At 43.8% G+C, this 12,196-nt stretch overlaps 1 protein-coding gene across 4 annotated transcripts in view; it reads right to left on the reverse strand.

The window, feature by feature from the left end:
• Positions 1-12,196, reverse strand: part of LOC139765212 (VWFA and cache domain-containing protein 1-like) — a 155,300-nt gene that overhangs the window by 99,149 nt on the left and 43,955 nt on the right. For all 4 annotated transcript variants that reach the window (XM_071692515.1, XM_071692513.1, XM_071692514.1 and 1 more), the window contains exons 6-15: positions 11,146-11,181; positions 10,543-10,766; positions 9,718-9,850; positions 9,219-9,510; positions 8,825-8,959; positions 7,525-7,639; positions 6,658-6,830; positions 5,781-5,962; positions 1,888-2,046; positions 1,049-1,162 (exon numbers count right to left, since the gene is read on the reverse strand). In XM_071692515.1, the coding sequence (XP_071548616.1) occupies positions 1,049-1,162; positions 1,888-2,046; positions 5,781-5,962; positions 6,658-6,830; positions 7,525-7,639; positions 8,825-8,959; positions 9,219-9,510; positions 9,718-9,850; positions 10,543-10,766; positions 11,146-11,181 (1,563 nt within the window). The remainder of the gene's footprint in view (positions 1-1,048; positions 1,163-1,887; positions 2,047-5,780; positions 5,963-6,657; positions 6,831-7,524; positions 7,640-8,824; positions 8,960-9,218; positions 9,511-9,717; positions 9,851-10,542; positions 10,767-11,145; positions 11,182-12,196) is intronic.

The raw sequence follows: 12,196 nt of genomic DNA on the forward strand, positions 1-12,196 counted from the left end.
TGGGTCTTGGGCCCACTGCTATTTTGAGTGTTACGTTGATATATTTCCTGATGGGATGGACTCTTACCTGAAGATGCTCTAGGACGATGCGGAGGTCATAAGAAATATCAGGACTGAGGCCAATTGCATCAGCTCACAGGGTGGACCTGAATAAACTGGTCTTGTAAATGGATGAAGAGGTTTAATCCGACAATATTAAGTGCAAGGTAATGTGAGGCTGGGCCACAATGAGAGCGAGCCCCAAAGCGATTGTTACCTCGAACTGGATATGAACAACGGGTTTCGAAGTATGAATGATACAAAAAGGTCACCATTTGAACTTAGTCTGTCTTTAAAGCTGTTGTTCAGACGCGTGACGGCAGCAAACAAGTTTGTTGGAGGGGAAAATGTCACAATCGCATTCAAGTATAGAGATGAAATAGGTTTTAGTAAGGCCTAAACTGAACATGGTCTCCTATTCCTGGTCACCGGACCTTACAGGGCACAGAGAGGGTAGGGAGAAGAGCGAACTAAGAAGTTTTCCCGAATCAAGAGAGCCGAGCTGCAGCGACAGGGTGAGGAATACCGATCTATCTACCATGGAAGAGAGGAGAAAGAGCGAGAGGACCTTATGACTGTAGGACAGATGACGATGAAGAGTTCCTTGTGAGATGCAGGACCACGTTAGGCTGGCCAGGGAACTGGTCAGACACGGGATGTCAAGATGTACCAGTATAGTATACGAGTCCTGGATGGCTAGAGTAGCATAGGAAGGAGAGTGAACGCCTACAGTTTTAGAAGGTTCAAAATTAGGCTACTTGTTGACGTAAGAAAGTTCAAGAGATGAGGCCTCACGACAGTAAAACTCTCTCACTGTACAACTATGGGAATCTAAACTGGTAAACACACACACACATATCTATTTTCTGTCTCGGTCTGTGACTTGATCATAGGCCAGTTGGTGTCCCCGCTCTAACATAGCCTTACTTTTGTATCTCAGATTAAGGATAAAATTTTTTCCCCCCACACATACAGATCGAGCGCCAAGTGTGACGTTCACACAACTCACCGTCCCGAAGTAACTGCACAGTTTTCGATCGTCATCCGACTTGGAGAGATGGTACTGGAAGTCGTCAACCTGACAGGCGGTCGAGTTGTGGCATTTGTAGACTGATGACATCACCTGCAGAAGAAAGGGGAGGATCGAGGGGAAGTGGGGAAGGGAAGGGAAGGGGTGAAAGGTGTGGTGGTGAATATCGTACTTAGCAAGGTCTGCTTTTCATAAGAATTAATATAATGACCCATTACGTCGAAGGGGGGGAAGGAAATGGGTGTGGTGGCGAATATCGTACATAGCGAAGTCTGCTTTTCATAAGAATTAATATAATGACCCATTACGTCGAAGGGGGGAAGGGAGGAAGGGGTGTGGTGGTGAATATATCGTACATAGCGAGGTCTGCTTTTCATAAGAGTTAACATATTGACCCCATTACGTCGAAGGGGGGGAAGGGAATGGGTATGGTGGTGAATATCATACATAGCGAGGTCTGCTTTTCATAACAGTTAACATAATGACCCCTTACGTCGAAGGGGGGAAGGGAATGGGGTGTGGTGGTGAATATCGTCCATAGCGAAGTCAGCTTTTCATAAGGGTTAACATAATGACCCATTACGTCGAATGGGGGGAAGGGAATGGGTATGGTGGTGAATATATCGTCCATACCGAGGTCTGCTTTTCATAACAGTTAACATAATGACCCTAATACGTCCCAGATAGTGACATGCATGTCTTATCTATACCAATTTCGTGGCTTATAAATGTACTGCATGCGGATGAAGGTTAGAATTTCATTCACATCAAGGGTCAACTTCTTGCGTCAGTGCCACTCACCGTGGCTCTCCGTTTACCTTCCCATCCTGTAGCGGCAGAACGAGGGCGATGGTGAGGTCGGTGGTGTTGATGGGCGCCCACAGGTAGCGGAGGTGGGCGTACGCCACGCGGACGGCGTGGGGCAAGGTGGTGCCTCGGGGCCTTCCTATGGACTGCACCTGCACCCCCCTCACATCCTGAGGACACACTGGCCTGGTTATAGGACGCTCCAGTATATGATAAGGTTGACTGAGATGCTTTGTGGAAGGTCCTAAGAGTGCATGATGCGGGAAGTAAGTTGCTAGAAGCAGAGAAGTTTTTATCAAGGATGCAAGGCATGTGTACGAGGAGGAAGAGAGGACAGTGATTGGTTACCAGTGAAGGTCGGTCTGTGGCAGGGGTGTGTGATGTCTTGTGGTTAATTTGTTTATGGATGGGGTGGTTAGGGTGGTAAATGCAAGAGTTTTGGAGAGAGGGGCGAGCATGTAGTCTGTTGGGGATGAGAGGTCCTGGGAAGTGACTCAGTTGTTCGCCGATGATACAGCACTGGTAGCTGATTCAGGTGAGAAACTGCGGAAGTTGGTGACTGAGTTTGGAAGTGTGTGAAAGGAGAAAGTTGAGAGTATATGTGAATAAGAGTAAGGTTATTAGGTTCAGCAGGGTTGAGGAACAAGTTAGGTGAGATGTGAGGTTGATGGAGAAAAATTGGAGGAAGTGAAATGTTTTAGATATCTGTGAGTGGACTTAGCAGCGGACGGAACCATGGAAGTGGAAGTGAGTAAAAGGATAGGGGATGGGACAAGGTTCTAGGAGCGATGAAAAATGTGTGGAAAGAAAGAACGTTATCTCGGAGAGCAAAAGTAGGTATGTTTAAAGGAATAGTAATTCCAACAATGTTATATGGTTGCAAGACATGGGCTATAGATAGGGTTGTACGATGGTGGGGAATGTGTTGGAAACGAAATGTTTGAGGACAAAATGTGGTGATGTGGTTTGTAATGAAAAGGTAAGAATGAAGTGTGGCAATAAAAAGAGTGTGGTTGAGGGAGCAGAAGGTGTGTTGAAATGGTTTGGACATATGGAGAGAATGAGTGAAGATAGGCTGACAACGAGGAAATGTGTCAGAGGTGGAGGGTGGTGGTGGTGGTGGAAGGATAAAGTGAAAAATTTTTAGCGATCGGGGCCTGAACATGTAGGAGGGTGAGAGGCATGCAAGGAACAGAGTGAATTGTAACGATATGGTCTACCGGAGACGACATGCTGTAAATGAACAGAACCAGGGCTTGTGAAACGTCTCGGGTAAACCATGGAAAGTTCTGTAGGGCTTGGATGTGGATTTAGGAGCTGTGGTTTCGGTGCTAGCTAGAGACTGAGTGCTAGCTAGAGACTGAGTGTAAACAAATGTGGCTTTTTTGTCTGTTTTTCAGTTGTTACTTTCCTGAATCAGGGAATGGCGATGCTGTTTCCTGTGGGGCGGGTTGGCACCGGGAATGGATGAAGACAAATATATATATATATATATATATATATATATATATATATATATATATATATATATATATATATATTTATATATATACATATTATCCCTGGGGATAGGGGAGAAAGAATACTTCCCACGTATTCCCTGCGTGTCGTAGAAGGCGACTAAAAGGGGAGGGAGCGGGGGGGCTGGAAATCCTCTCCTCTCGTTTTTTTTTTTTTAATTTTCCAAAAGAAGGAACAAAAAACGAGGCCAAGTGAGGATAATCCCTCAGAGACCCAGTCCTGTGTTCTTAACGCTACCTTGCTAACGCAGGAAATGACGAATAGTTTGAAAGATATATATATATATATATATATATATATATATATATATATATATATATATATATATATATATATATATATATATTTGCCTTCATCCATTATGTGTATATGTGTTATGTTGATATGAATGTGCACGTGTATGTGCGAATATCTGCATATGTGTGTATATGAGTGAATAGGTCTTTCTCAGTTTATTTCCTGGCGCTCCGTCGTTGACGCCAGAAACAGCGATCAAGTATAATGAATAATTACACACACACACACACACACACACACACACACACACACACACACACACATATATATATATATATATATATATATATATATATATATATATATATATGAAAGGATCACAATTTATCGCGTGATCAAGTATATATTCCTATGAGTCCGCGGGGAAATGAAACACGATAAGTTCACAAGTGCACTTGGGAACTTATCGTGTTTCATTTCCCCGTGGACTCATAGGAATATATATTTACATACACACACACACACACACACACACACACACACACACACACACACACACACACACACATATATATATATATATATATATATATATATATATATATATATATATATATATATATATATATATATCATTATGATTATTGTCATCATCATCATCAACGTTATCATTATTATACTTAGTCGCTTTCTCTCGTGTTAGTGAGGTAGCGCAAGGAAACAGACGAAAGAATGGCCCAACCCACCCACATACACATGCATATACATAAACGCCCACAGACGCACATATGCATACCTATACATTTCAACGTATACATACACAGACATATACATATATACACATGTACATATTCATACTTGCTGCCTTCATCCATTCCCCTCGCCACCCCGCCTTTTCAGGAGTAGTGCTACTCCTTCCTTTGCTCTCGTCCTCTCACCAACACCTGACTCTACTCCCAAGACATTCCCAAACCACTCTTCCCCTTTACCCTTGAGCTTCGTTTCACTCAGAGCCAAAACATCCAGGTTCCTTTCCTCAAACATACTACCTATCTCTCCTTTTTTCTTATCTTGGTTGCATCCACACACATTTAGACATCCCAATCTGAGCCTTCGAGGAGAATGAGCACTCCCCGCGTGACTCCTTCTGCTTCCCCTTTTAGAAAGTTAAAATACGAGGAAGGGAGGGTTTCTAGCCCCCGCTCCCGTCCCCTTTAGTCGCCTTTTACGACACGTGGGGAATCCGTAGGAAGTATTCTTTCTCTCCTATCCCTAGGGATATATATATATATATATATATATATATATATATATATATATATATATATATATATATATATATTTGTTATCATACTTTGTCGATATCTCCCGAGTTAGCAAGGTAGCGCAAGGAAACACGAAAGAATGGCCTAACCCACCCACATACACATGTATATACATACATGCCCACTCACGCACATATACATACCTATACATTTCAACGTATACATACATATACATACACAGACATATACATATATACACATACACATATTCATACTTGCTGCCTTTATCCATTCTCGTCGCCACCCCGCCACACATGAAATAGCATCCCCCCTCCCCCCTACGAGGCAGCGCTAGGAAAAGACAACAAAGGCCACATTCGTTCACACTCAGTCTCTAGTTGTCATGTATAATGCACCGAAACCATTGCTCCCTTTCCACATCCAGGCCCCACAAAACATTTCATGGTTTACCCCAGACGCTTCACATGCCCTGGTTCAATCCATTGACAGCACGTCGACCCCGTTATATCACATCGTTTCAATTCACTCTATTCCGTGCACGCCTTTCACCCTCTTGTATGTTCAGGCCCCGATCGCTCAAAATCTTTTTCACTCCATCTTTCCACCCCCAATTTGGTCTCCCACTTCTCGCTCCCTCCACCTCTGACACATACATATACTAAGGGACTCTGGCCGCTACTTCACAGCTAACTGAGACTACCTGAGAGCCTGGCCGCTACTTCACAGCTAACTGAGACTACCTGAGAGCCTGGCCGCTACTTCACAGCTAACTGAGACTACCTGAGAGCCTGGCCGCTACCTCACAGCTAACTGAGGCTACCTGAGAGCCTGGCCGCTACTTCACAGCTAACTGAGACTACCTTAGAGCCTGGCTGCTGCCTGACGATCTGCTCGAGGGTGTTCTGGTCTAAGCTGTGTTTCTCCAGCTTGTCGATGGTGACATGGTAGGGCTCCTCCGTCAGGGAGTGTGGCGAGGGCAGGAGCGGGTGCATCAGCGTGTTGCCCATGCTGTTCACGATGAAGACGTACGCCTTCTCCACATCTGCACGGAGAACGGGGGTCGTCAAGCCTCACAGAACCTCGAGCTCAGTCAGGTGTTAATCTTAACCTCCTGAATAAACATGGGGAATCATAAACTCCAGAACTATACTGAATAATGTCCAGACATTTATCCAGATGATGACAGAGTGACAGTGACAAGAACTAAGGAATTTAGAACGAGTGAATGCCATAATAGGAAAAAAAATGAATAAGTCTGCATGCAAGGCGAAAAGGACAACAGTATTTACCAGTCAGTCACCAACAGACACACCCACACCCACACACACACACACACACACACGTTACATGGTCGGCAACAGGATCACACCTGGTGAACACCTGGTCCTGTGTTTCACTACCATGATCTTATCTCAACATGGACAAACCTGGTAAATGGCTTCACCTCACCCCATACTATACAGATAGGTAACTACATCCTTGAGTCCCATGTCTACCCAAACTGACTTTAGCTTCATAAACAGTTCTGTGATTCCCCCCCAGGCGAACCCTTACCTCTATAGACAGATGAGGCAATCTTCTTGCCCTAAACATTAGATATTCACACATTCTATCTAATATTCCATTAAGGATTTTCCTCCCCACCGAATAAAAATGCAATGGCTTAACGTGGGGGGAAGGGAGGCGAAAGACGGGGTATGATGATGATGATGATGATGTACACTTGTGACAACTGACCGTCGATAGCGGTGTCCGCTAGTAGGTTGACGATGCTGTCGTCGGTGCAGGCGGTGCCCACAAACTCCCCTCGCGCTATTAGCGGCTGGCACACCGACATGATATATCCGGCCCCGAAGGCGTCCCAGTACGGCATAGGGATGACCGCACGCTCCGTCTCCGTGAAGCCAAAGCTGAAAGGCGATATATCCACCTACGGTGTAAAGTACATCATGTGTGGTGGTCGTGTGGCAAAGTCGTCGAACAATCTGAAGCAGAGTTTCCTTGTAACCTAGCAAAACACCCTTAGCGAACTGAGCTGTGTCTATTCAACTGCCCTTTGAAAGGACAACTGTATCGTCTACCAGAATGTTCAGGTATGATTAGATTTCGTCGGGCAAATTACATATAGATGAGAAATAGCGGTGGTTGAAAAGATTCGCCTTAACTAGGCTTGTGTGTTACAAATAGAGATTTTTACACTCGTGTTACCCCGTCTCTTAACCTTGTGTATGTATGCCTTATCTAAAATTTTGTATATGTATGCACACACACACACACACACCCTTGCCTATGCCGGGTACTCATAATTATCAACCAGCCCATAATGGAGGATGAATAGCTGGGTGGACTGTGGACCGCTTGCCACGACCAGGATTCGAACCTATGCGTGCGAGCGTGACGGTCAGCAACGTTAACTGTTAACATACCACGGAGCTGTGTGTGTGTGTGTGTGTGTGTGTGTGTGTGTGAAGTTATTTATCCATTCCGTATCTATAATCTTTGCACATAAGAATATCAAGTTCATTAAAATATACTGGTTTTTCTTTCACATCCATTTATCAAATCTATGAAGTCTGAGAGTTGAGGTAGAACTCTGTAAGGTACCTGGTGATGCTGCTCTGTGAGGAGTAGAACTTGCGTGAGGTTGGGAAGGGTACTAACTTCACCGTCCACTTCTCATCTGCCATGAGCAGTTCGTCCTCCAGCCCGACCGCCGCCTCTGTGGGAACACACGATTGCAGTCACAACATATACTGACTCCGATTGGGAACCGACTCAATCCTAACTCCAACTACAACATGATGCTCACTGCCGTACACCCTCCCAAACTGCGTAGTAGTGTGACTTCCATTATCTATCGCCATTAAAAACAATGTGCCTTTACCACGTCATTTTTTTTTTTTGTCTTTTCTTTTAAGCCGCTTGCCTAACAGTAGCTCTACAGCGTTGGTCCTCTATATTCACTGTTAAAGGCTTTTGAAAGCTGCATAACTCAAGAGCAGGAGTAAGCAAGCACTCCACCTGGCGAGCTTTCTGCACACACCACACATCTTACCCATTCACCAAAGTTCTAGGTGCATCTCCAGTTCTCTGTGACCCTCAATGTCGCAGCGCATTTTGTCATCCTTACTCCCACGTATCTGTATTCAATCACTTCTCATTCTTCATTTAAAAGTGATGCTACACCGCGACTGCCTGTCTCCTAATGACAAGGATCTTGATCCAACTTATGAACAATCTCTCACCTACATCATCACAGCAGCCGACCATTCTTCTCATTCAACCAGGGGAACAGCATCACTAGCTACAGTAACTGCAGCATCTTCCACAATGATCCAGGTCTATCTGAAATTAATGTCACCTCATTCTTGCCTCACATTAAGTCTCATCCACGAAATAAACGTTATGAGATCACATTGTCTTCACCCCAAAATTGATTTCAAGTCGCTTCCATACCACAGTTTCCTTTCACAGAAGCACAGTTGTATCATAAAGGCTATAAAACCATTCAGCTAAGCTAATCATACGTTCATCTTTCTTTCCAAAACACTTTATCAACTTTATTATAAACCTTCACTAAATCCTCTTTCTTGTAACGTCAACCATTTCCATCCTCGCGAATTTACATGTATATCTTTTTTTTTTCCACTCACATTCCATTCAGCTGTATGAATCCCTGGTTTCAGGCTCGCCAGCGAGCCACACGTTAGGCCACAAAAAAAATTTTCGTGGAAGTTATGTGAAACTGGGGTCCCCAGCCCTAAATGGGTTGCTACATGATCACTAAATGTAAAGCATAACGTTCTTAGTCCCTTATTTTGACTTTTATCAACAGACACAAAACTTCTTATATACACATCATGAAGCTAAATGACGAACATACAACGGGGTGATGATGGTGTACCATAGATGGGGTTGATGACGATGGAAACATTGTGGAGGAAGGAGTCGTTCAAGGTGGCCGAGAGCTGAGGATCTGCCCGCCACTGGTCCCAACCCCCGCGCGTCGTCACGTACACCAGCACTTGGTGCGGCATATCTACAAAACACCACAGAAGTGCTCACTATTCGCAACCATTCTCTCGTCTTAAAACTTTCACGAAGACAAACTATACGATTTATCTTTTTTGTCATGCAACAAATGGCAAGTTGTACTCGAAATACCGACGGATCAGTGAAATATTATGATGTCCTTCTTTTGGTGATAAGGTTTTATTAGACAAAAGGCGTAAAACAAAAGTTACAGTTTCATAGTGTGCACTTATGTTAGAGAGAAAAAGGGGGAACTATTCACCCACTTGAAGACTGGCTAAATGGGTGTTTGGAGCTGTTCTGGTGGACGTGCAGCCCCGCTGTCAGAGCTGCTGAATGGCTCGAGAAGGGCGAAGCTAAGGAAGACGTGGAGTTCAGCCACTCGTCCAGGAGTTTACTCAGGTGGTCCTTATTACGTTCGGTGCTGACAATCACCTGCCCAAGGAATGACTGCCTCCCCAGTGGGCCTTGGCCGGGCCACTTGGGGGCGCCCAGACTGGCCTGGTGATCAAAGGACACTGTGCGACACATGTCCTTGTGTGGCAGACACAGACCGATCTACACCAACGAAGAAATAAATAGATATCAAGGGTGTCGAAGGAACGCTTATCTGTGTACGTCTGGCATTTTGGCCGGAAGGGCTTAGTGTGGTAAAAACTATTATTGTTTCTAGTGAACGACCAAGATTAGCATTCATTAAAGAAGGTAACGTAGTCTAAGGGCTCGAAGAGCACGTATGGCGGCGGTCAGTAGGAGAGGACTTACCCGGTCTGAGTAACTGAGAGCTTTGAAGGTCCTGACCACCACCTCCCGCACCAGCGAGTGGGCTCCAAGGACAGCATCCACTACTACAATCACGTCTCGAGGCTCAGGCGACTTGGTCTGCGTGAAGAAGTACCTATGCAAGGGAAAAGGTTTCAGTCAGGATCAATTCTACTCTATAACAAATAAGTGAACACAGGATACTGTTACTGTTCTCCGAAAAAAATAACCTTGTCATGGACTATAAGTTGCCATATGTCCTTCCCATGTTACGTGTATTTGTTTGCAAAATGTTTATCCATATATTGTGGCTGCTTCACTAACCACTCTTGTGTTCTACCATTGTGCATCCTATCCCATGCTTGTTTTTGGCAAAATCGTTTCTCAATAAATTGCTTACTTATGTGTCCCTTATCCCATGTAAACAGGATCGAATCTATTGAATATAGATTAAATACGTTAATTAAGACATTATGCTAATTCACAGCTGTTCCTTGCAGTGCATATTGAAAGAAGACAAAATACTTTTATGTACCGTAAGCTTTGTGTGCCAGTCCCCCTTATGTGCCTTGAAGAAGTTTGTGCTACAATTTCAGACTAAATGAACGTAAAAAGAAATGGCATGTAAAATATATGACTGGATGTGTTCAGTGTCTATACTTTCGCATTTATCTTGTCTAAATCCAAGACCATCACACTTCCATTTGACAGAGCTGGTGGTGACTCCCACTTGATAACGCAAATTCGAGAAGGCAATTTCAACCGAGCACACACACACACACACACACACGAGACAACAAAAAAACTAGGCCATTAAGAGTTTATTACCGTAAGCGTGGGTCATAGTTTTCACAAGCCTGAAGGTCGTGCTTGTTGCGAGGCGTCGGGTACATGTAGAGGCTGCCGTCCGTGAAGGTGAAGTACAGTGTAATGTCGTTCTGGTACTGATTGCTGATGCGCTCCATCTCCCTCAGCACGGCGGCGGGCGGCTGCAACGCCAGCAGCTTCTCCGAATGGCCATGTGTTGACCAGAGGCCACACCCTGACGACGACTGTTGTGTGGAGGGGGGTAACTCTGACTCTAATTTTTGGCCTCAAAATGACTAAAATACCTCATACAACACACCCAGAACAGCCGTCAGAGGACAGGGCTCGGGCTAAGCTGACATTATGAGGTACTAAAGTCATGTTTTAGTCTAAAGAAAAAGAAAAAGACTGCTAGGCTAAAACATAAATACAAAAGCTCGTCTCCTAGGCTAAGACATTATAACAAAGACTGAAAGCTAAATGTTAAAGAATAATAACAACGTAGAGGTCGTTTTAGCGAAGCCTAGTGGTAATCTGATCAAAAATTCATGGTGACTGTAAATGTTCGCCATTTCTTACTGAAGAATCATTATTTCAAAACATTTTAGTAGAAAGAATACTGACCAGTTCAGGACTGCAACAGAGACTGCTTGCGTTCACCTGGAAACAAGAGAGACGAGTCATTATCAGGAGCTGTCACGAAATTCTGGGTAAACAAACGTTAGAAATGTTATTAGGGCTCCCTTAACGCAGAAACATAGAACTAGTAGAGGAACCAATTGAGGATATTATACCTAGAAACATGGGTGATATTTATAAATCTGTTTTCCTTCTCTATTAGTAACGGTGATGAGGTGGGAAACAGTGCCCGAAGAAAGCTATTTTCTTACGCCGAGTTTATTTTGCCAGCTTGGCGGCACCACTGGGTCAAACATTAAATTACTTAAACAAGATTTTCTATAATTTAGATTGTTTTGAAATTTATCTACTTTTCCTAGAGATGATTATATATATTCTATTATTATTATTATTATTATTATCATTATTATTATTATTATTATTATTATCATTATTATTATTATTATTATTATTATCATTATTATTATTATCATTATACTTCGTCGCTGTCTCCCGCGTTAGCGAGGTAGCGCAAGGAAACAGACGAAAGAAAGGCCCAACCCACCCACATACACATGTATATACATACACGTCCACACAAGCACATATACATAACTATCCATTTCACGTATACATATATATGCATACACAGACATATACATATATACACATGTACATAATTCATACTTGCTACCTTTATTCATTCCCGTCGCCACCCCGCCACACATTAAATGACACCCCCCCTCCCACCGCACGCGCGCGAGGTATCGCTAGGAAAAGACAGCAAAGGCCACATGCGTTCACGCTCTATCTCTAACTGTCATGTATAATGCACCGAAACTACAGCTCCCTTTCCACATCCAGGCCACACAAAACTTTCCATGGTATACCACATCGTTCCAATTCACTCTATTCCTTGCACGCCTTTCACCCTCCTGCATGTTCAGGCCCCGATCGCTCAATATCTTTTTCACTCCATCCTTCCACCTCCAATCTGGTCTCACACTTCTCGTTCCCTCCACCTCTGACACATATCCTCATTGTCAATCTTTCCTCG

This window comes from Panulirus ornatus, chromosome 53 (assembly GCF_036320965.1).
Source record: "Panulirus ornatus isolate Po-2019 chromosome 53, ASM3632096v1, whole genome shotgun sequence".
Taxonomy (NCBI): Eukaryota; Metazoa; Arthropoda; class Malacostraca; order Decapoda; family Palinuridae; genus Panulirus; species Panulirus ornatus.